General features: G+C 36.5%; 1 protein-coding gene across 1 annotated transcript in view; it reads left to right on the forward strand.

Annotated features, from left to right (window-relative positions):
- DOCK3 (dedicator of cytokinesis 3) overlaps window positions 1–25,863 on the forward strand; it is a 207,870-nt gene that overhangs the window by 62,101 nt on the left and 119,906 nt on the right. The window contains exons 7-10 of the mRNA XM_009891301.1: window positions 97–245; window positions 8,310–8,394; window positions 17,034–17,075; window positions 18,454–18,608. Of these exons, the coding sequence (XP_009889603.1) occupies window positions 97–245; window positions 8,310–8,394; window positions 17,034–17,075; window positions 18,454–18,608 (431 nt within the window). The remainder of the gene's footprint in view (window positions 1–96; window positions 246–8,309; window positions 8,395–17,033; window positions 17,076–18,453; window positions 18,609–25,863) is intronic.

Raw genomic sequence — 25,863 nt, forward strand, 5'->3', positions numbered from 1 at the left:
TCTTCTCCCTTCTTTCTCTCCCTTCTTCTCCCCCCCACCCCCCCTTCTCTTTCTTTCTCACTCTTCCCCTCTCCTTCCAAAAATATGCCTTCACAGAAACATAAGGTAGATCTTTTCTACAAACTGCGCCATGTGATGAATGAGCTCATTGACCTACGCAGGCAGCTGCTGTCAGGTCACTTGACGCAGGATCAGGTGCGAGAGGTCAAGAGACACCTCACAGTGAGGCTGGACTGGGGCAATGAGTAAGTACAGGTACCAGCTGGGTACTCTTTGTTCTAATTATTTTTAAGTAGCTTTTATTAAAAAAAAAAAAAAAATAAAATCAGCTATTTCCTTTCAATAGTGTTTGTGCGCAGGTAGAACATTTCGTTATTTGGAAATCAAATACAACTTTTTACACTGGGTTTATTGCATAGTTCTTCTACTGTTTGCTTACTAATAGGTCTTTTCTAAGCCTACCTGCACTTTTAAAAGATTTAGGTCAATTTATTTACTTTGTATCAATGCAGTGAATATTAGGGCTGGGAGTACCTGTTCATAGATACGGAAAATCTATTTGTCAATTGAAGAAGTATTTTAATAGTTGATGCAATAACTAGAGAATCTCACTGCCAACATTGACATTGGAGCTGAGGCTGTAATTCTTAGACTTTTTATATAATTGTAATGCACCATCTATGTATTTGGCTGTTGATGACTTTTCTCAGAGGTTTAAACTCTCCTTGGTCAATTCCACGCTGAATTTGTGGAGAGTTTTTTTCAGAGCTAAGGATGACTGCAATTCAGATAGAAGCTGAAATGGTAATAAATTGCCATTAGACAAAAAATAGCTCTTCACCAGAATTGGTTTTGTTCTGAGATACAGTGTATCAGACAGGTAAGTTTTGCTTGACATGCATATGACCTTTTCAAAGGAAATATCAGCCTCAGGCATATAGCGACTGCTTTTCAACTAGGAGTAGGATTAGTGTTAATTAACATATTGGGGGGAGGAATTCTGTAAGTTGACAACTAAGGAAGAAAGTCACTAACATGTCTTTGTTATGATTCTGTTCCTTAGTCACCTACTTCAGGACTCCCTGAGAGACATACTTGACTACATTCATGAAGGTTTAGCTAACCCCCATGCTACATTTCATTTCGCTCTTGTTGAAAGAAAGCTCTGAAGGACATAGACTAATAGATTGCATCAAGTCATTGTTCTGCAGTGCAAAGTTACAGATATTTTCCATTTTTGTTCCCAGTAGAGAAAATGGGAACCAAGAGACCGTTTTTGAACATTATGCCTAGACGTTTTTGCTCAAAGAGTTTATGGATGAAATTAGCAAGAGGAAGCTGCAAAAATGCTGTAGGAAAAATGAGGAGAGGAGACAGCAATGCAGCAATGAAGAGAATAGGCTGTTCAATTAGGTGGCTATAGACTTTTTTTAATGTAAAATCGTTAAATGTGAAGTACATTAAAACTATAAAGGTAAATCTAATGCATGACAGTTATGGCAAAGCACCAGTGAAATCAGTAAATGTAAATATGTTAATGATTAAATTCACCTGCTGAGGATGCTTGTTTAGGAAAAAAACATTCTGTTTCTTAGTACATAAGAACAGGTATTGACCTCTCCAGGAAAAAAAGGTACGTGATATATCAGAGCTACGTGCTTAAATAGAAGAGGGTATCAATAAAGGAACTGCATAAAAAGGCATATGGTTGAAAAGATACTTCATTAAATCTGTACCCTATGCAGTATTTAAATACAAGCGTTTGGGAGTTTAGAACATCTTTCTGCAACATCACTCTTTTCTATATAATTTCTGGGAGAGTTTTGTTGCTTTCTTTAATCTCCCCTCTCTGAGTTTTATCATGAAACTCATGACCACATGTCTCAATCTGAAAAAAACCTCACAATTTTCATATACATATTCACATGGTACTACCCCTTCTCAAAGATTGTAACAATGTTCATTGCTTATTCTGTCCTACTTGACATTTGCAAATAAAATAAATGAAAAATGTTATTGACGTGTATTAATGTTAACTGAGAAGCTTAAATACATGTAATTTCAGCTGGTCTGTAATTATTCAAGATAGGGAGATTCAAGATCTAATAAGGGACATTCCATGACCAAGTAACTTTCAGGGAACGGATAACCTTACACATCTAATATGTAACATGTAAGCTTATTTAGTGTAAAGCTACTTTTATCCTGACCTTGATCATTAATGCATTGTATTATTTGGGAAGGAGCAATGCAAATGTGAAATTCACACTTCCTGTCACCACGAGTTAGGGTTTTTTTCATTTTGCACTGGTATCATTTTCCCTTAAATACACTGGCAGCGGTTCTGGTAGTCATCCCTTGTGTTCTCATAGGAGTTGCTGGAAAGCAAGGGATGGATACACTCCTTGGGTTAGTAGTTAATTTTTTTATTTTTATTTTGAAGTAATTTAGACTGTTTTCAGAACTATTGAAGTAAACTTTTTTCTTTTTTTGTATGCTTAGTCTAAATATTAAGAAGTTTTGCTCTGTTGCTTGGTCTATTAAAAATGTAGTAATATAATTTATTTTACAATTATTGCTGCTAACCTTTTGTATTGTTGCTAGTCATTCTTACAATGCAATACCGATTTCCACTTACTGTAGCAATTTAATTTTCTGTTGCTTAGACATTCTTTCTCCCCAGTACAAAAATATCCTGGATGCATCCTTTGTATGATGCTTTGTTACCTCTTCCAGTTACCCCCAGTTAGCATATTTTTTGTATGCATACATTGATTGCTCTTGCTGCTCTATAGGTTCTTGTATTTCCCAGTTGCTCAAAAGAGCAGAATTTACTACCTTCAGATAAGCATCTTAGTGGTTTTAGACTTTCAGTTTTAAGCATCCTTCTATGTATTTTTGCACAGCTGAAATCTCATACTGGCTTTTTTGGCTAGGTTTTATACAGAATATTACAAATACTTGTTTCATTCTGATACAATTTATTAAATTATTGATCTTTTGGATTCTGACATTGTTATTGGGAGTGTCCAATGGTCTGTAAATAACAAGGAAAAATTTGTAGAGCAAGGAACAGACATTACAAAGCTGAAGTCTGCAATTCATCATCTCATTTTAAATCATGTTGCAAATAAAATAGAAACTTGATTTTTGTAATATTTGTTTAGGTTTTTTAAATGGATGAGTAAGTTTTTCAACTTTTACTAGTACACAGAATACGAAACCAGAATTAAACTTTTTAATTAACAAAAAACTGTTTCATTCTAAAGTTTTTTGCATCAAAAACATATGAAGGAATCTGCTTAACAGAGCTTCTATTTGAAACGTGAACACTCTGCTTCTGCTCCAGGGCAAAAAATTTGATTGCAGCACTATGTGCATATCTTATTTACCAAAAAGGGAGATGAAGATTTCTTCTAAGTAATTTAACTTAAAAATTGGAGGTCATCTTAAATGATCTTCAGGATTCATTCTTTCAGATTAATATAGTATCTGACAGGAGAGTAAGAGAAAGCATCCCAAGTTTCTGATCACAATCACTTTCCCTTTTATACTGAGGGAAGGCACTTCCTCCCATGTCAACATGGGATAGATGCTCTGTGTTTAGGCTTGGAAACAGAGATGGGGAGGGGGAGCTGCCAATACTTTGAGATATTGGACAGATAAAAGCCATAAACAAGATGAGTTTGTAGGCTGATGTTACTTTTTAGTAAAAGGTTATTCTTTTTCACATAAAAAGTTATTAAAATCATTGCATTAGAAGAAATCTTCCAAATAGTTGCCATAAATTCTGCACAGAAAGATCCATAGATAGCAAAAGTTACAAAAGAATGTTTAAAAAGAAAGCAGGGAAAAAATGTTAGAAATAAATCTTTTACACTGTCACACAAATTAAATGAAACACTGCTTTAAAGTCACGGTCTTTCTCTTACCTCAGAATTGCAGTCAGAAAGCCAGTGGCAGCTGCAATGTTAGTACTTACTAACACGCGTAACGCTGTAGAGGGAATAGTGTGATCCAGTGAAGTAAGCGAAGTCTTAAAACTCAAAAAGTACTAAATTTCAGTGCTCGCATCCTTAGACTATTTTTTTTGGACTTTGAGTGACTTACCCTCTTGTCATATTTTTCTTTACATAAAAGGAATAATAATTACTTTCTGGTAGTGTTACAACAACTGTCTTAAACTTTGTAAAATGCATTTGGAGATATGAATTAAACGTAAATGTGAGGTCGTAGTATCTGGAAATCTGTTTGAGGATTAAAGAAATTCTTATTATGGTAGTTGTCATCATTTCTGAAAGTGGGAGTGAACAGTTTAAACAGCCATAATGAAATGTCTTTAAGAAGGTAGCAGAAAGAATAGTTTCTGTCTAAATATGTAATATTTTTTCCCTCTGCATATACCTTGAATTGAATAGGGATTAAAACTGTAAGGAACTCTCTTGGATGTCAGTCTTTGAGGAAAATCTTAACAACCTCCCTCTGTAGTCTGATACTTCCATGCTCAGAAGTATTTGCTGCCATTCGCTTTAATCAATTCCTTACTAAGATTACTTACCTTCATCTCATCATCTTCATTTTAAGAAGTAATTTCCTGTGTAGCGTTATATCAGTGCTTTACTAATTTCTTTATAGATTACAGCCCCTGCGGTTTCTTTGTATCCAAAATAACGTAATTCTGTCAGGGAAAAGCATCAAGTTCTATTAGCACAGTCTAATTTTCACAAACATATTTTTCATGTATTTCATTTTCTGTGGATTTCTGTATTGTATTTCCTTCAAAGTCTTTTTTAAAGTCTGCACATAGTTTCTGTGAATCCCTGTCAGGATCATTTCCTTTCCCTTCACCACCTTTATAAATGTGTTTGTGTACAGGAAATATGAACGAACTTAAAGGAGGCTTTGATGTAGTCAGAGAAGGAATATAATGAAAATTGGGGGCTGCAAAATTAAAACTGAGAGGAGTCAAGGTAAAGTGCACGTTTTTGGAGCAGAGGGAATGAGATCTTGCACACTCTAGAGATGTGATGAGTTCTCCCAATCTGTTATTCAAGACTGGATGTGCATCTTTTAGTCAAATGACGTATTTCTGCAAGGTTCTTCTAGGAAGAGTTGTTATGTCTTGTGGTTTTATGATTTCTAAATGGTGTAACATTTTTATTATAAAGAAGTGAAAATACTAGACACTAAGATCAGTCTTTGAAATTACTATTAAAACCAAGTTGATTTTATGCAGAAGCCCAATTAACCTGAAGTAGAGTTATATGTTCATCTCTTTCAGTATTAAAAATGCCAGTATTTTTCTCCATCAGCTTGTCTGCCTGTTACTTGAGAGAAGAGTATCTAGGGATTTTGGGTGGTGGATTTCCCCCCTGCCTAAAGAAAGGAAAATGCTGAAGGCTTCTTATGTGGCAGAGCAGGAATATCGAAATGTCAGCTGGAGTTGTCCCACCGTATGCTATCAAGAGGTAGTTGATAGCCTTGGGGATATTTTGGAGGTATACTTAGGAAATATTTTTGAAAGACAGTTGAATGTTAAGGCAGACTAAAAAAGCAAATGAATTTGCTTGTAAAAGGAAGTATTGTGGTGAGAGGAACTGTCAAATAAACAAAACAGCACATTATCTAATTTTTATGCATGTTATGTTTTGGAGAGATACTGCTTGGCAGCTGGTGCTCTTATATTCCCACAGTATTTGATAATAGGGAGTGAAAGTGGGCCACTGACTGTATCATTGCCATTGCAAGCATTATGTTGTCAGTCCTTCGCGGACAAAAAATAATTGATACAAATTAAATGCATAAACCTGAACTTCCACCTGCACAATAAATGACAGGATGTTAGAACTAAAGCAAAAGACACTTTTATTTGCTGGAAGCAAGTATTGTGCAGCATTAACATAGTATTAGAGAATGAGAATCTTCTGGGCTGGAAATCCACAGTGTTAAGGGATTTAACTAAAAATAGAGTATCAGATAAGTTTCACAGGGATGTTACTGCAGTTGTGTTGAACATTATTAAGTAGAAGATAATACCTTTGTCATGTATTGAGTAATGAATCCAACCACTGTTTGACCTCAGTTCTCTAGAGAGGTGAAACTATGAGAATAGAACAATATCAGGCTGTGATTAGCTCTGGCAGATTTTTTGCTGTAAAACTTTAATGTGCTTTGTAACTGCATTGGAACTGTAGTGCAGTGACATGTGGGTTTGATAATGTCATTAGAAAATAATTTGTTAATATCTGTACGTTGAGGAGAAATTCCTTTATGAATAGACTTTAGGGGCGTATGTGTGTACACGTGTGAGTGACAGGGTATTTTGAAGGTGCTTTAGGGATTCAAATTCAGGAAAACCTCTGTGAAAGAAAATGATGAGCCTTAACTTTTTTAAAAAAACTTGGAAGTGGGCTCTTTGCATATTACTATTTTTAACTGTTACGATTTTTTTTCTATTATATTTTTGGACTTTCTATTGTAAGTAGGCTGAAATTGCAGCTGCAGTTAAGGATTACCTAGTGCATTCTTATTTTAGTCATCTTCATTTGGTAAATAGATAAAGTAATTTTCATCTTTGCAGCTGCAGTTTTCAGATACTGATCTTGGGCCAGGGGTAACTTGGGTTTGATAGGTTTAATCAAAACAAAGTGTGTAAAACGTGTGTAAACATCACTTTCACAATTTAGCCTAAGAGTTTAGAAATTGGTATTTGGCATGAAAACTGCATTGAAGAAGGAATATTGTTCCCTTTTCCATTGAAAATACAATTGGTTTTGGCAAAGAGCTGAGAATGTGGAAATTCCAGTCTGTTAGTACAGTATTTTAATGGCAATTATAGTACTGCCTAACAGTTGTTTGCCAGCAAGTGGACCGGGGCTGACCTATATTTTTGAGATATGATGGTTTAGGGATATAATTAAAGAAGGAAAACCTGATTAAGCAAAGTTTCAAAAAGTATTATGGAGTTGGAAAACTTACAGGAAGTGATAAAAAGTATGGTGGTCAGTAAAGGTAACTGGGCTCCGTGCAGACCACTGGTTCTTCCTTGCTGTTGTTTTAAGTTAATTGCTCAGAAAGACACTGTATTGCCCGAAGGCTCCTGTTTATTGCACCATGTAATTATTTTGTGGTACCTGAGAAAACATTTTTTCAAACAAAATTTTTCATTTGCCATCAGGAACAAGTCTGTGCACAATGTTTCCCTCTCTTTTTTTTGCTTTTCTTTTATAGTTAGTGACAGAAAGAGTACAAAGGTAGTCCATGAGGGCACCTCTTCTGAATTTTTTTTTCTTTAAGGCTATTAAGAATTTCAGTATAAAATATCTGTAAATGAAGTATCAAAGTTACATAAGATGAAAGCAGGAAAATGGTTCATTTATGTGTTTCTTTAATTTTAGTCCTAATGCATGTGTTTAGAAAAGCTTTTTATTGTCATGCTTGGAACTTTTTATACCTGAAGATCTACAGAGCAGAAGTTGGGTTTTGACACCTTTTAGGTTGTCTTGTTCTGCAGTCTACAATTATCTGTTAATTGTTAATGGTTGTCTGGATGCAAAATAGCTTATTCTGTCTACCACTCACATGCAGCTGTGATCTGAACTGCCTTCTTTACTATGGAAATTCTTAACTACTCATCCTCTTTGCACTGGTACACTTTTTTTTTAAAAAATGTTTATATATTTGATTTGAGCCAAAATATTATTACAGTTCAGGGTAATTAAAAGGGTTTTTTGTATGTGTGTTACAAATACAGATTAAAATTGGTGTTGATAGTGCAGTTATTGTTTATTATTTTAAAAAAAAACTGTTTATATGGTGGTAAAGTTGGGGGTTTAGTTGCATGAACACCAGGAATTTCAAAGCAGCTTCCCCAAGCACAGTATCTGTTTGCACATTTGAACAGGGTTACTAATGGAACTTTTTCATTATTTAGTGAAGTAACCTACTCAAATACTGCAGCAGAAAGCGTGGTACTAACTTTATTTGACTACTATGTTTCCGTGTATTAAATTAACATGTTCTGGATATCGCACCAACATATTGGCCAAAATCTTCAACTCGCATTAATTGCTGCAGCTCCACTGAAGTCAGTGAACAAGAAGTTACAAGTTCATAGTGGGGTTTTTTTTTCTTTGATATTTGCATTTAATTTTATTTAAAAGTATTATCTGTTTAATAATTAATAGTTGCAAAAAGTCTTAAATAGTTTAGTATTTTTTGTGTCTTTGCCGTACTAAGCACACGCAGTAGATAATAATGAACACTCTAATGTATTATACTTACCATTGCTCCTTTCTTCTCTTTTGCAGACATTTGGGCCTAGACTTAGTTCCTCGGAAGGACTTTGAGGTTGTGGATTCAGATCAGATCAGTGTTTCAGATCTTTATAAAATGGTAAGAAATCTGTGGGAAGTTCCTTTGAGTTTTCACTTTGGGAGGGAAGAAGAGAAAAAGGTTTTATTCTTTATTCTTATGTATTTCTTGATTAGAACAGTGTCGCGAGCCAAATGTCTCTTTCATTTATACCCTAACCACCAGAATAGTCGGTGTCTCTGGTATCCTGAGTTTAGTAAGAATGAACCAACTGTCTTTTGGAAATGGCATGCTTATATACATTTTAATTTCAATTTACAAAGTAACATGGTGTGAAAACTGGAGAAAGTAACTGAGTGTTGTTTCTTCCTACAATTTTTTTGTTTTTAAAATCTGTTGTTTCAGGAAAAAACAGATCCATCATATACAACTAATGGAAATCCTTTTAAACTTTTGCCTTTGTTGCTAAAATCGATATACTAACATTAAAAGCAGTAGCAATAATCTTTTTTCATTTATTTGTAGAATTAAAGGAAAATAGGGTTGGAAATTTTTAAGACCTTATCCAGTCCATTCTCCTACTTAATGGCAGGATCAGCTGTCTCTGTCATTTCTGACAATTTCTTCTCTGTTTCTAAAAATCTCCAGGGGTTAAGACTCCACAGCCTACCGTGGCTGTCTTTTCGCTCAGTTCACTGTTCTTACAGTTTGGAAGTTTTATTAATGGTGGTCTTACACATAGAGACTTCTTGCTGCAGGTTAAGCTTCACATCTTCCTGTCATGTCCACAGAAAAACAGACTACACCTGCCTGTTTGCGCCACCCTTTATGTACTCGAAGCCTTCTTAAGTCTCATTCAGCCTTCTCTTCTTCAGGCTAAAGAACCCCATTGCTTTTGGTTTTTCTTTATAGGTCAGGTTTTCTAGACCTCTGGTTCCTGCATTTATTCTGCAGACGTTACGTTACATAATCTGCAGTTTGCCACTGCCTTTGGCAAGTATACTGTCGAATTCTGTTGGATGGGAAATAATACAAAATCTTGGAAGCCCCAGAGATCAACTGTGGTAATATCTTGTAGAGGTATATTCATTTGAAAGCACCATGAGCCAGGCAGTTGTCCTGGGAAACTTTATTGATGTATAATGAAAAAGGCTAACAGATCAACTTGCTTTTGGGTTACTTGATTGTTACTCCAAACAGCAATTATTAACTTGCTGGGAAAATTAGAACTGCTTCCTGTTGTAGGATCTAGTGTTGATCAGCCTACTTCTTCCATTAATTAAACTATCTCGAGCCTGGAGTCCATCCGTGATTTGTGTAAGTCCAGAAAGTCCATGAGAGCCACTATGTGATTCTTTCAGGAGAGTCTGCAGATGAAGAATACTTAAGTGAAAAGTCTGCTTCTAGGAGTTGCATAGATAATCTTTTCCCTGTTTCAAAGATTTTTGAGCTCACAGAAAAGAAGGGGAGGAAGGAAGGAGACCAGTAAATAAGTTGATTTAAGCAAAGCCAGTCCTTGGACATTAAGGTCATCTCTGTTGTGTGGCAATGTCCCTCAGAAAAACATATGCGATGTATTTGAATAGGAATGCTAGCATTTTCAGGAAAAGTAGTACAATTCCTTCACTGCAGTGAGTTCCAACTTCTATCATTATTAGTCACTAGTATATAGTATTTTCCAAAGAAAACAGTGGGTTTTCTACGTAAATATTGTTACAGTTTCACTTGCTTCTAGTAAACATTTAATTCACTGTTTTAAAATGTTTTTTGGCCTTCAGCTATCTAGTATTAGGGAGTGGTAGGTCTGTGTCTAGGTGAGTTTTTTGATACGCAAGATGTACTTCTCCCTAAAACGAAGCCATGTGCTGTAAACAGGCTATATGCTGTTGCTGTTTCGGATTATTTGAACCATATAACAGTGGATTTCGTCGAAAGAAATAAAAATTGTGTTACATTAGAAATACTGATGTACATCACTCTATAGTATTAATTTTTAACGTTTGTTCCTGATTTGCCATAGTCCGAGGAAAGTGTGATGCTATTACTGTATTAGAAGGAAAACCCTGCTGTAAAGAAATAACTCAGTACAAAATTAAATCAGTAATGTCTCAGAGAATGCAAGATAAGTTGGTAACGGCATTGCTTTATTACTCTGTTTTTCAATCTGCAGGGTTTTTTACTCTGAATATTTGTAGTACAGCAAATAGCTAATATTTAATTGTTGGAGTAGTTTGATTGTGTCACTTGATTATTTCTGAAGAAAGTGTCCACAACCCAGTTTGCTGCCCAGATCTGTGCTGGTACCAGGATGTGCCAGTTAGTCAGTTCACACTTCACTGTTGCTTTAGTTTGTAGATTCAAGTTGACAGTGCTGTCTAATCATATCTAGTTCATAGTGAGGAGGCAATTTCAGGCACCAAAACAGCTGAAACCCTGTTAATTTTTGTATTAAATTCAGCAGAAATTGAAGGAGGAGGTTATTGGTGGTTTTGGTTTTTTAGGGGGGGGTGGGGTTAATATGGTTCTGCTGGGGTTTTTTATTATTTAACAAAAACCCAGGGAGAGAATCCTCCTTACTCCTAGCAAAATACTTAATGGGTTCTCAAATGAGCAATGAGGACTTACACTGTAAAATAATCTTGTGGAAGTATCTGTGAGAGACGAATTACTTTCTCATATTTTCAGGACTGTAGAAAGTTAAATGTACCATAGGAAACAGTCTTGTATTAGCAGAATAACAGATGAGGTAACACGTTAGACTTTCCCATCTGTGACAAAAAATTCAAGCATTTTACACAGTCTCATTAGACTTAGCGTTGCTTTTCTTGGTAAATTTTAAAATTTGAGCATCTCTTCTAGCATTCACTTCTCTTTGCTGAGTATATTTGTGACTGTTGTACAACTACTATATTCACCTCTGTCAGAGCTATTGTGCTCTGAGGCCTTATACATCCTGTTTCTCCAGGTTACTTGTTATGAAGCTTAATAGTCGTGGCTTCAGGAGGCGTAGCATTTGTCAGAAATCATTGCTTTGCTCCTGAAGGAAACCAAATTGCCTGTTCCTTATGACAATATTTGTGATTTTAACTAATATGATGGACCACTTTTAAAAAATTTACATTACGTTTGAAATTGTAGGAAAATGTGTTGTCAGAATTCTGCCACAGAGCTTAGTGCTGGAGTTGCCACTAGATTGAAGCTGTCATTTAGCAACACAAGTCCAGCAGAACGTCAGAAACGCTGACGGGGGCTACAAGACACAAATGTCTGGAGGCATTCGCAAAAATCACCAGTGTTCAAACCTGGCGAATAAATATGTCTTGCTTTTCTGTAAATTTATTGACTTGTGTGTGTGTCTTCGGGATGGATTGAAGAGGGGTGTGAAAGGCACAACTATTGGCTATGTTACTGCTAGGTCTTGGCCATTTCTTTCAACTGTCTGAAAAAAATACTATGGGTTCACCAGATCTCCTAATAAACAGAGAAGTTTTGAATCAATGCTGCCGTCACCTCATAATTGCTTATCCTTTATTCAGGTGGAAAATGAGATTAGTAAGAATGAGTATTTACAAAAATTCAGTATAGAGACTTTAGTTGCCCAAAACTCTGCTAAAAAGGGAAACCAACTGGACACAAACTGTGCAGGAAGCTCATGAAACCTCGTGGTGATTTTTGTTTGCTTAACAAAGCAGATTGTCAGAGGACAGATTTGTGTGCGTTCGGTTCTAAACCCTAGCAAGAAGTCAGTTGAGAATATGAAGATAGAAGTTTGTTTGAGACTGACTTCGTAATGATAGTATTCACGTATCAAGCATCATTAGGAAAGGAAGGAGGAACAACAACAATAAAAATTAATACTGGTAGATAAGATATCATGAGAAGCAAGTTTGACAGGGAAAAAAAGAGGTAAGGAGAATTGATAGCTCTTTCAGTAAATAAAAAAAAAAAACAAAACCCACAAGTTACTCACAAAGTGGCCAAGTTGGATAAATTAAGGATTTTTCATTGCCTTTGGTCACTAGAGTGAAAGAACGGGAAATTAAGATTACCGAGAGCAAGTATAGAAGAACGGAAGTATAGAAAAGTATAACAGAATAGCACAAATGGGTAAATAGAAAAATTAGAAAGGCAATGCACAAATTAAGATATAACAAGCAAGTATAGTCAGTTGTATCAAGAAACAGTTTTATATAAATGAACTGGTAGTAATTGGGAAACTAAAGAAAAGTTTTTGTACTGGGGGTAGCTAATTGGCACAGGATGTAAGAAAACGAAGTGGCATTTAATGTCCTTTTCTCCCCCTCATGCTCTGGTAAGGTGGTAAACTCTGTCAAATTACTAACAATGCCTGTGGAAAAGTGAAAGGAGTCACACCTGAACAGGGGGAGAAAGTTTATAAAGTATTTATCAGTTCCAGGGGATTTAGAAATATATACATTTAATTTGGGATGTCTGGAGAAGCCATATCAGATGTGATAGTGATAATCATTGGAAGGATGGGTTCCAGTATACCAGCAAAGGGCGAGCATACTTTACACCTTTTTAAAAAAGTGATGGAGGAGAAGGAGCTAGTAATCATTCTCTCCCTGTAAAAAAATATGCTGGAATTTGCAACAAGGAGGTGAGTAATAGTGACTGTGAACTTGTTCAGAATCAGCAATTTTAAAAAGTTCCAATTTACTTCCAGAACATAAATGAGTCTAGTGGATAGAGGAAAAGCAGCTGATGCCATATTTAGATTTTCATAAAGATTTTAATTGTTTTTTTAATTGAAATTCTCCTAAGGTCGTTAGTTCCAGATGAAATTACTGTAAAGTAAACACAAAGCTAATTAAAAAACCCATACTAAAAAAAAAAAAAAAAAAAAACGGTGAAGAAAGGTTGTCAATAATTTGGTTAAATAGGAGAAGGGATGAATCAGCTTAATTTCTTGTGGTCATCCTCCATTTTGTAGTGCTTCGTGTTTCATTAATGACTGGATGATGAAATAGGGAGGATGCTTACTAAATATGCAACTACCATAAAGTTGGAAGTGGTAGTACATGGGAGGAAAGGATTGGAATTAAAAATAATGTAGAGAACTTGAAGTTATCTGAAAAGTGTAGGATACAAGTGAGAATCATACGTACAAGGTTTAACTTCGCTTAGTTGTTGCTTCTGAAGTACAGGTTGGGACACCACAAACTTAGGTGGTTTTGTAGGAGAAGATTTGAGTATTATAATGGAATCACAAGCTGAATTAATTAATCTTTTCATGCTAATGATGGATAAGACAAGAATCAGTGGGCCTAGGTTACAAGGGCAAGGATTCAGTTTAAGAATCAGAAAGCACTTTGAAGAAAGAAAGACTGAAATGGATCATCTTATCCTGTTAAAGTTTGCACAACCTTAACAGGCAACTGTCTTTTGGGAAAAATAAAGGTAAAACTGATTCTTTTTTTTTTTTTTTTTTTTTTTTTTTGAAGGCAGGTAGATAATTTCTTAACAGTATTATATCACTTCACAGGGTTGGAAGGGACCTCAGGGGAGATGTGTAGTCAAACTTCCTGCTCAGTGCAAGGTCAATACGGAATTCAGACCAGACTGCTCAGAGCTTTGTCTGGGTGGATCTTGAAATTCTTCAAGGAAAAAGATTGGATCCCTGCTCTAATGCTTGACTGCCTTGATGGGCTTATTTTTTTTTCCTTGTTGGAAAGTTGGGATATCCCATGTTGTAGTTCATGACCACAGTATTTTGTCCTCCTGCTGTGCAGCTCTGTAAAGAGCCTGGCTGTGTCATCTTGATGATAACTTCATAGTTATTGGAAAGCTGCCATCAGGTCACTTCCAAAGCTTCTCTTCTCCAGACTAAAAAAGCTGCATTCCCTCCATCTCTTCTCACACAACACGTGCTCCAGCTCCCAGCTGCTTTGGTGGTCCTTTGCTAAATGGGGTGCAGTATTTCAAATGTAGTTTACTGAATGCTGAGTAAAAAGGACTAAATGTTATTCTCAATCTACTGGCTATGTTCCTGCTAATAGAAACAGTAAATTTTTAAACATCCTTGCTGCCAAGAGTGCTCTCCTGACTTAAGTTTGGCTTGCTGGTTTAGCAGGACCCTGCCAGGCAATTCCCAGCCTATACCTTGGAAGGATTGGCTTGTCCCAGGTGCAGGACTTGCTGTACTTGTCCTTGCTGTATTTCATAAGGTTTCTTTTAACTAATTCCTCTGGATTGCCTAGATCCCTGTGAATGGAGGCCTCCTCCATGAATACATTGACTGCTTCCCCCAATTTAGGGTGATCTGCAAATTTATTAGACTGCATAGGTGTCAGGATAGACCTCTGAAGAATACATGCCGTCAACAAACACCTACCTTTTGAGCCTGACAATCCAACTGTTTGTTGGGGTGTTTTTGCCAACGTAGTTAGTCTACCCATCCAGGTGTAGCTTCCCAACTTGGGTACAAGGATGCTGTAGGAGACTGTGGTGAAGACCTTGCTGAACTCAAAATAGACAACAGCCACTAGTCTTCCCTCATCTACAGATCTGGTCATTTTACCTTAGAGGGCTATTAGGTTGATCAAGCATGAGTTACCCTTGGTAAATCCATGTTGGCTATTTTCAGTTACCCTCTCATTCGTGTACCCAAAGATGGCTTCCAAGAGAGCACGTACACTTTGGACACTTTGCCTAGCCAGAGGCAAGGGTACGTAATGTTAACTCAGTCAGTGGTTGCCTGTGTTGTAATAGCGTGGTCCTGAAGCATAAAAGCGAAGAACTAGTGAAATCTTTTGATTGTGAAAAATTTAAAACCTGGGTTTTGGCCACTTATTGTTACAGGTTTACTTAAATGTGCAGTCTGTAAGCAGCTGTGTTTGCTGAGGAAACTAGCTCTTCAGATCGTCTCTTGTATTTCTGTTGGTTGAGTTTATCTCCCACTTTACTCTGATATACAGATGAATTTTAGTCAAAGAAAGCCAGGATACCTCGAGCAGCTTAAATAACTGGTCTTTTCTGTGCCAGTGGATTCTGAGTGGTTGCAGGTGACAGAAAGATTAAATAGGCAATTCAGCCACCTAAACTTAGAGTATTTTAACATTCAGAAGACAGTGCAGTAGTTAGACAAACAATGGAGCTGGAGATCATTATTTCTTCTGCTGACAGTGTGAAAGAGGACGTTGTTATAACTGTGAATGTAAACAGATGTCAAAATATGCCATTTAACTTAATATCTTCTTGATTTAGTCTCATTATGCAGATTATCTCTTCTCTTGTGGTAAAGTCAAGAGTTCTGTGTGAAAGACAGTGGCATGCTTTGGAAAAAGTATTGCTGAATATATTTTGTGGACTATCTTTTACTTTCACCTATTTTGAAGTTATGAGGTTATCAACAGATCATGTTGGTCCTGCTACTGAGTATATTTATGTTTGATCAGAATAAGATGTTGGGTATGTAATAGAAGGATAGAGATGGGAATGAATGAAGAGACTGTTTATTAACGTGGTAGTGTTAATGTTAATATTTCAGTTTAAAATGTTAATGTTAAGATGAACGTGTGTGGAACAGACATGGCAGAATCATTAATGATATGTGTTTTAAAGCTCTCTGAAACCTTTTCAATTTAGATTAGTATTTAAATCTCCCTTTGGAGATTAAATGGGTTCAGTGAGTCTTGCAATCCATTTTCTGATTATAACATCTCCTAGCGTAAAAGACTTTAAATACAGGATCATCCTCGGAGTTCCGTTTCAGAGATGTATCTCGTTATACTGATGCTTCTTTACAGGTGTTGGCCAGCTGAAATTGTAGAATTTTTTTAACCATTTATCACGATTTTGTTTTCTGATCAGGGCAAAAAGTTAAAACAAAGTCTAAAATCCATCCTTCTTTCTAGATGTTTGTGTTTTTCAACAAATTCACCTTTTCATAGACAACATACTGGTAGATGAGGGGTAGTGGCGAGGTATCTCCCCGTTTAGCAAGAGAATCACAGAATGGTTAGGGTTGGAAGGGACCGCTGGAGATCATCCAGTCCAACCCCCCACCCAGAGCAGGGTCACCTACAACAGGTTGCACAGGACAGCGTCCAGGCGGGTTTTGAATGTCTCCAGAGTGGGAGACTCCCCCACCTCTCTGGGCAGCCTGTTCCAGTGCTCCACTACCCTCAAAGTAAAGAAGTTCCTTCGCATGTTAAGATGGAACTTCCTATGTTCAAGTTTATGCCCATTACCCCTCGTCCTATCACTGGGCGCCACTGAAAAAAGACTGCTCCCATCCCCCTGGCATCCTCCCATTAAGTATTTGTAAGTATTAATAAGATCCCCCCTCAATCCTCTTTTTTCTAGACTAAAGAGACCCAAGTCCCTCAGCCTTTCCTCATATGAGAGATGTACATAGATCACATAGATTATACAGTATAGGGTGATGGACTTCTCAAGAAGAAATGGTATTACAGTGTTGGAAATTCTGTCTGGCTTGTGACAGCCATTTATATTAAAAGCTAAGGTAAATGCCACCTGTACATTCAAGTAGCCAGGCTAAGAAACGGCTTAAGTGCGAAAAGCCTTTAGGAAAGCTAGTGGTCTTGTGAGTGATGATATACTGTGAAAAAGGGCCATGAAAAGCTGATAATAACCTTGAACATTTGTATTTTAAAATTGCTGTTCTGATGCTACACAGATATAAGTATTTCTTACTTTCAAAAAGGTTTAAATTTTATTATTTTGTATCTCCACAGCATTTGTCAAGTAGACACAGTGTCCAGCAGAGCACATCACAGGTAAACATCATCTACATATGAATTTTTGTTGTCTTTAAGTGTTTGGTAACGTATGTAAAGGTATGATGGAGATCACTGGGTAAGTCCCTACCCATAGAACACTTCCTCAGAAGATTCCCCAAGTAATTAACTTACTAAGGTCCTTCTTCAACTTCCATTTAGGCCTCTTTTCCTTAGCTCTAACTGTTCTTAAAAGATCAATTTCTGTAGTGATATTGAAAGCCTCAGTCTGCCCGTGTGAGTCTCCTTCCACCTGCTAACATGTGGCTTAATAGGCTTCTGTTTCACATATCCTTTCTGTAGTAATGTAATCCTTTCCTGGTCATGGAATCTGGGTCTAATCTTTGCAGGAGGGCTGTGCTTCCACAGGTACCTGTCTTTAAAGGATGAGGATTTACTTGGATTTAATTGCAAATCCAGAACAAAATTTATTTTAAACTATTTTTTATGCTAGTACAAATCTGGGTTCAAAGTCTGAAGATGTTAAGATTTTCTGTGTTAGTATGTAGTTGTCTGTGCATCCAGAGGAGACTAGCCCAGGGGGCTTAGGGTAGTCATGCAGCCTGTTTATTAAGAGCAGTATACAGTGGATATAAAGGGAGGTGGTTGAGTCACCATCCCTGGAGGTATTTAAGAGATGGGTAGAGTGGTGGACTTGGCAGTGTTAGGTTAGTGGTTGGACTTGGTGATCTTAAGGGTCTTTTCCAACCTAAATGATTCTAATAAACATAATAATTTTATTTATAATTCTATTCCTTTTTGTTTTTCCCTCGCCCCGATTTCCACTGTTGTAAATAGGTCTTGATATACTGATTCAAAATGTAAACCTTACTGCTATTTGACTTTATTGGTTGCTCATGTTATCAACCATTGTTAAGATTTCTTTTTGTTATGCCTGCAGGGCATATTAGCCGGGAAAGCCTGATTCTAAATGACCTCTGTAAATGAATTGCAGCTACTGAAAAGAAATAATGTAACAAATGTTATTCTTTGAAATGCTTTGAAGTCCATCTGCTTTTAATGGAAATCATCAAGAACCACCCTAGTATCATCTTACTATAGTTCATTTTCAGTACCAGAATCAAGACAACATTTGAGAAATAGGATTGATCTAGTTTACTTGATAAAAATAGATTTCAAATGCATAAGCCATTTATCTCATATTTACGTAGTTATTGTGGTTTCTCAAACTGTTCAGAATAAACATGGAAAAAATAGAGGAAGGAAACTAACCTGTCACGTATCTCTAAAGTAGAATATATTTGAGATTAAGCTTTTACTTGATGGAGGAAGGAGAGCAGAATCTCAGTTAAAATTATCAAGTTGGTCACATGTTCTTTGTGAAGACCTAAAAGTAATATTCCTTGGTTTTAATCAGGTGGATACGATTCGTCAGCGTCATGGGGAAGCTTGCCGTATGCCAGTGCCTCATCACTTCTTCCTCAGTCTGAAGAGCTTCACCTACAATACAATTGGAGAAGACACAGATGTCTTTTTTTCTTTGTATGATGTTCGAGAAGGCAAGCAGATCAGGTAGGAATGTATCAAATAACTAAAAAAGCTTCCTAGGAAAAAGATTATGAACAAAGCAAATACATTGAGCTGTTCTTATGACACAACTGAAAGGAGAAAGCTGATAAATCATGAGCTGACAGCCCTGCAATGCATACCTGAGAGTATCAGCAATACTAATGATTGAATATGAAATTTAGTGCTTACATATAAGCAAAGCATTAAAGGCACAGAATAGTTGAATTTTGTGTCGGTTTCTGACTTGGCATCCACACATGACTGAAGCTCTTAGTGTCTAGTAGCTGCCTTCTTAGGGCTGTTGTTTAAGAAGCACTAATAATGACTGTGCCACTCTCTATGACTGTTTTGAAGAGGACTGCCGTGTGTTTGGGTGCTCACCTGAGGCTCTTGAACCATCATCCACTCCTTGCCTTACAGGCATGTTACAATATCGCTTGTTTTCATTGCTCTGCTATCAATATAAACTGAAGTATTGATGTTCATCCCTGTGTCTAGGCTGGACAACTGTGCTGGTCAGTACGGTGAGGTAACTGGTACTGATGTTAGCAAATATGAAATGTGCTGTATTTTTCATTTACAAGGGTGTGTTTTGAAAACATCAGAATATGTAGAAAGGTATTGCAGCGTATGCATTTTGTCTCGGAAATTAAGTATGTGTAGCTTAGTCTGATCTAAAGTACAACGTGTTTGTGGGGGTTTTCTTTGAGTTTTGATTAAGGCACGTCCTGGCAGTTGGCACAGGCCATGTTTGCTACCATGGTCAAAACTGTCCTAGTTTTCAGCAAATTAGATTACATTTGTTCCAAACTGAGGAATAAGCCCCAAAATGTTCTTTCCTCTCTTTGGAAGAACATTATGTGAATTATGTTTGTCAAAGAAAGTTCAGAGTAAAGTGGTAAGTTTTGTAGCTCTTCAGAATACATCCTATTAAAAAAGCGGTCAATATTAGAAAGCTCTAATGACTTGATTGCATCTTATAAATATGTGTCTTCCACCATTTATTTAGGCAACTTAGAGATCATTTTGCAGAATATGGCAAGAATGCCTAATCTGATACGACGTCATGCTTTTTTCACTCCCACTAAGTGAGAAATGCTTGTTTTGATGTAGTTAGGAGGACATGCCTTTAATTCCTCTCTTGAGAGAATTAACAGAACATAACTGTTATGAGGGAAAGGTGCAAATGGTAAGTCAAAACAAAACAAGATTACTCGCAATTAATTAGTTCATACCACAAAGCAGTAAAATATCAAATCATTTAGGTGAGGAAAGCTGCGGGGAAGACGAAGGGAAAAGCTGCTGCCATGACTGTGGAAGGCCTCAGAAATTGCTTCAAAAGGAAATGAATTGTGTTGAGCTGCAGTTTGCATAGTATGTAAACAGTGAGTGGGAACGCCTAAAGAAGGGGTTTTGCCAGTGATAAAAAAAAAAAAAAAAGAAAATAATAGTTACAATAAGAAAAAGTACAAAGTGTGATTCAGGCAGATTTAAATATATATAATAATGCTTTCATGTGCAAACAGTTGTTATTACTTAGCTTTTCATATTATGCATCAGTGATCTGCTGCAGTGAAAACGTAACTTTTACATTTTCTTGCATTCCAAAGAGGCGTGGGGAAGAAGTATGCAATGAGGCTGAGCTCTGTTTTAGAAAAGAAACTTAAAACCAAAAAAACAGACAAACACACTGCTACATACTCAGAATGATGTTTTTATATCTACTTTAAAAGATTAAGTTTCTTTCCTTTCCTGTATGCCTCAGGAAATAGTACATTAAGGTAAAAAAACAAGGAAAGCTTCTGCACCCTGCGTTCTAAATGAAAAGGACAAATTGACTTTTCTGAAATGGTTTCGAGGTTGATAAATTTCTTATCCAAACAGTTCACGCTGGAGGTTGACTGGCTTTCAGTGTTAGTGCTTTGGACATATAGTAGATTACAAACTTCATTGAACCTGTTGGTTGCTATAGTTATTGCCCAGTCAGGTTAAGTGAAGAATCGGTGAAAGTTCCACTGCTTTTCAAGAGCTGAAGTAATAGCATGTAGGAATTATGGGTTAGCAATCAGAAAGCTGGAGCATCAGCTGAAATACAGTTTGAGAGGTATTCCCGGGTTCTGAATACAAATAATTTGGTACTGTACCACATTGAATGGTTTGTGCTGTCTAAAAATGAGAAGCAGACAAAAGAGGAAGTGGGGAGATATGGATTACAAGAATAGCAATGCTGCTATCAGAGGGGTAAGACCTACAGGTAAAAAAAAGAAGGAAGAAATGACTTAATTTTTATTCTGACAGAATTATAAAAATAAATATTTGTAAGTAAACAGAACTGGATCAGTGAATGTCTGCCTCAATAACTTGTTTCAGCCCACAACAGAAACAACCTGTCAATCTGAGTGGCTCAGACCAAAATGGATGAAAGTCTATTTGTACATTTTAAAGTATTTGGGATTTTTTGTTGCAAAAATTGTCCCATATTTTTACATACAAAAGGCATTAGTCTAGCAACAAAAACTTTGTTACTAAACTTTAATACCTCGGTTTATTTGCCGTGTGGAATTTAGCAGAAAGCAATGAGAAAATTGATCTAGTTTTGGTTACAGCCAATGGAGTAGTACAGCCCCATTGTCAGAAGTACCTTGGGATGAATGATAGTGAAATGATAGAGTTCATAGTAACTAGAAAGGAAAGACATAAAATGTTAATGTAAAGATGGTGAACTTCAATAAGGCAGGTGTCAATAAGCATCAAAAAAGATAGGTAAACTGATATGGAGGAAAGAAATTTGAGAGTTGTCAATTCCTTAACAATACTGTTGAAGAGTACAAAAGCAAATTGTTTCAATATGAAGGCAAGATTAAATATATGGCAGCAACAAAAAGTCTGAATCACATATTCTTTGGTGAAATGGAGTCTGGAAGGAAATATAAAAAAAGGAGAAACTAATGAAATTGCACAAACAGGGATGGGAAGAGACAGAAACTTGCAGAAAAATGCAATTAGCAGAGGACATCAAGGACCAAAAAAAAAGAATAACTGTAGTTTTAGCAGCTTTTTTTTTTTCCAAAATCAAGAAATAACAGATTAAAGGGGACATTAAGCTATCAGCAGATGTTACCAAGAAAGCTGGAGTATTTAATAGCTGTTTTGCCTCAGTCTCCCTAAGAAGGTCAACTACAATTAGATGACAAATACAAAAAGTTCTGGAACAAATAAACTATTTATTAGCACTTAGAAACTAACAAGATGATAAGTAGAAGTCAACATAGATTTGTCAGGCAGAAGTTGCATCAGAGCAAACTAATCTTGTTCTTTGTATGGGGTTGCACCTCATGCCTCAACAGAAGAGAAGCATTAAACTTGACATGGTAAAGTGGAGAGATACAGACTAGATGAAACTATTGCAAAGGGGCTGGAAAACTGGTGGAAAAACTGATTGAGTGTTATCTGGGCTGGAAGGATGCAACGAATAAGATATTTCTTATTTTTTTTTAACATTTTTGTAGCATTATTTTGATGGGTGGAAATAACCTAATTGAGTAAAGCAGTGAGGTTTAGCTATCTTTACCATAGCTCTTTTTCACTAATAAATGCATAAAATTATGCATAACTTCAAAAATTACACATTCAAAAGCATGATATAAATTTGGCTGAAAGTAAGCTTGAAGAATCCGCCAAGTATGAAAAAGGATAATTTCAGTACGATTTTTGCTTTCTGACTGCATCTTAAGCCAGAATAGAAGTTTCTAGCACTGTTTTACCAGTTACCCTATTTTAACTCCATTGAGGCTTAAAAGTTTCTTGTCGTCTAGAAATATCTTTAATTTCCGAGAGTGAATAGAACAAAAAAGAAATTCTGATGTGATCTAATTTGAAAAACTTGGGCCTAATCAGTAATTATGCATGGAAAATAATGTCATGCATCTTTCTGCTTGTAACTCCTCCGTCTGCCCACTTACCATCTCTTTGCCGTGCCTGTTATAATAGAACTCCTCATGACTGGAGATTTTGGAAGATGGGACAAGTATGCGTGGTAGTGTTGATAGCTTTGGCAGAGGAAGTCCACACGTACCTTTCTCATACAGAATATACTCAAGACCTTTTTGTTGTCAGACCAGATTTTCTCCACAGTGTCTGCTGAAGGCATATGTTTGCTGATGATCTCCTCTCTTTAATACATAGCGTTCTGAGAAGGCCTTACACTCTTTCAGCTGCTCTGTTGAGTCAGAATGCACCACTACTGGGTTTTTTGTTTCTTTGTTTCTTTCTTTCTTTCTGCATAGTGTCTTTCCTTGTTGTCAGTTTATCTTGGTATTGCACTCTGTGGAGTACAAGGATGGTGCATCTCGACGTGCAGGCAGTCAAGCAGATGCATCAGATCAGCTACCTGGGAGAAATGAGAAATTGCCTGGGCATGAAGAGACAGAATGAGAAAAGTGAAAGCTCAGCTGGAGTTGAATGTAGAGAGGGAGAGAAAGATACGCGTGCGTGCACACACGGCTTCTGTGGGTACGTTGGCAGCAGATGGAGGACAAAGGAAAACATGGTCCAAATGCTTGGCAGGGCAGTATGTGATGGGGCATGAGGAAAAGGTAACTAAAACCAGTGGCTGTTCTAAATAATGAAGATTTTCGGCTTAAACAATTGTAGTAGTAGCAACAGGTGGCTGTACATATTTTTAGATGTAAATTCACAGTGGAGATTGGCAGATAAGAACATTTACAGCGACATGGTAATGAAACTCAAAGATTTTGTCACTGATGTTTTTTTGTAATATGTGCATGAAGAAAGGCATTGAAAGTGCATTCTTTGGTTTGCATTGTGCAGTACTCAAGTTTAGTTGCCCCTAATTTGCTGGTAAACAGCTCTTCACTTACAAGATCACGTACTCTTCAGTGAGCATCATAGTGCACATTATATTTTCTTCTTCCTGCTTATATGATTCTGTTTATTATTAACATTTATTATTCTATTCTGTCTCATTCAAAAATCCTATTTAACTGTTTTTGCAATGTCTTCATGGCATTATCTTTACTTTGGTTTTGGAAACAAACAGGATTTCCATAGCAGTTTTTCAGAATATTGTGTTCTTTTTCTTCAGTTCATGTGTAACAAGGTTACCCAGAAGTGATCACATAGAGCAAATTAAGAAAGCATATACGGATGGGTAGATGTTGCTCAGTTTAAGAACTGCTTTCTCTAGTCTTTGCTGTTGTAGTGTTTCTCTGCATGATGCTCCCAACACATCTTTTTAAGAGATGAATACAATTATATTCTGAGAAATAGTAAATGTATAATGTGTCTAAAAAGCCTGTGTTATAGACATGAGATCTAAAGCTGGAAAAGTTTAAAATTAATGAAAATGTGCTCTGGAAATGTTACTTGAGGAACCATGAAGGATGAAAAGTACAGTAATACGCTATTCCCCACATTACCTTGTAGTGCCTCAGGAAACATGTGAGAAAGCTTACTTAATCTAAAAGTTAACCAAAAAAAAAAAAAGATGGGATGCAAAATGTGGTTTTGCCTTGGGGAGGTAGTAGAGAGGAGGAAAGAAGAGGCAGCATCTATCTTAACCAAAGATATTCCTATAGGAAATTAAGATTCCAGTTTACCTAAAGAAAGGTGGAAGCCAATTGAGATGCTGACAAAGATGTGGGGGAATCATAGAATGGTTTAGGTTGGAAAGGACCTTGAAGATCGAGTTCCAACCCCCCTGTCATAGGCAGGGACAATACTCAGTCACAGTGCGTTCTGTGGATCTGTGTTACTGTAACTTTTCTTGGTACTGCAGATGTTTTTAAGTAAGCATCTGATTTTATCCATAAGTTCTATCTAGGTAAAAATGATTGTTAGTGATCAGAATCCAAACTTGTCTAACCCCAAAGCGTGACAGATATTTAAAACTAGAGTACTGTAGCATTTTTAGTGGCTGTGTGGTTCCTGAGTACTTTGTTAGTATGGTGTGCAGGGGAATGGAGCATTCATCCAGAGAAGTTATGCAAACAGAGGAATTGGGAGGAAGAGAAATGTCTTCCACTCGCAGAAGAAAGTTTTGTGACATATGCAGTATGGTAGTGGTGAGTAAGTCTCCACTCCAAAGATCACCAGGGAATTTACTTTGTATCCAACTCTCTAACTTATCACATAAAAAGACAAGTTTAGGTTTGTCAGTTTTTCCTGCACGATTTTTTTCCTGTTGAGAATCCCCAGGATGCTCTGAATCCTGAAATAATCATCAAGATGTCTTCAAAGCCTCTCTTGTTATCTGACTTGGTATACAATTCTTCTGAAGGTTGAGAGTTTGGATTCAGATGTCTATGGCTGAACTGGAAGCCTATCTGTGTCGTTCTTCAACAATACTGAGTTTGTTCTAATAGGTGTGATTCTCCATTAAATAAGAAGGATCAAATAACATTACACAAGGCACCGCTTTCACTGATCCATTTAATTATTTTCTAGCTTCTAACTATGCCTTGGATTTTTTTTCGGTGCTATAGAGAAGGCAAAAGAAGATGGGTGTATCTTCTACTGAAATGCAATTGGAATGATGCTTATAAAAGATATTAAAAAAAAATCATGTAATAGACATATCTTATATGGTGCCTGTCCTAATAACAGAAAGAGAAGGAAAATCCAGGATGAAAGGATGTAAAACTGAAAAATAAATAATTGATAGTTGTTCAGTGTTGATAAGGACTACTGTCTATTCCTCATGTGAGGGTACACATAGATGCATCATATAGATGTTGTCTTCTGTGTGTTTCAGTATTATTTTGGTTGACAGTTTTGTAGTGTCTAGGCAGCTTTGAGGGAATTTATGAACACTGTCAGTAAGAGGAGGTGGAAAGAGTTAACTTTTTATGGAGAAGCAGAGAAATAAATGCACCTGCAAATGCAAACCCACATATTCCTTCTACTTAAGTGCTTCCCAACTAGACTCCTAAGACTCTTAATGCATGGGAAGTTTCTGGGGATCATAGATGACCATCAGGTTTAAAGGGCATATATAAATCTATACACTGATGATCCGTTTATCTTGCAGTACAGTGAAATGAGAGGAAAGATGCTGCATAGCTATTGACCTTGAAAGCTCTGACTAGTTCTCATGTATGCAAATTCCCACGCTTTTTCTGGAGGGGTCTCATTTCCATAATGCTTCTCTGAGTGCACTAGTACAGAGCACAATATTCTACCCACTGAGTTTTTCCATATTTCCTTTTTTTTTTAAAAAAAAAATAAAATAAAAAATTCT

The sequence above is a fragment of the Charadrius vociferus genome, unplaced genomic scaffold (assembly GCF_000708025.1).
Source record: "Charadrius vociferus isolate BGI_N301 unplaced genomic scaffold, ASM70802v2 scaffold758, whole genome shotgun sequence".
Lineage (NCBI taxonomy): Eukaryota > Metazoa > Chordata > Aves > Charadriiformes > Charadriidae > Charadrius > Charadrius vociferus.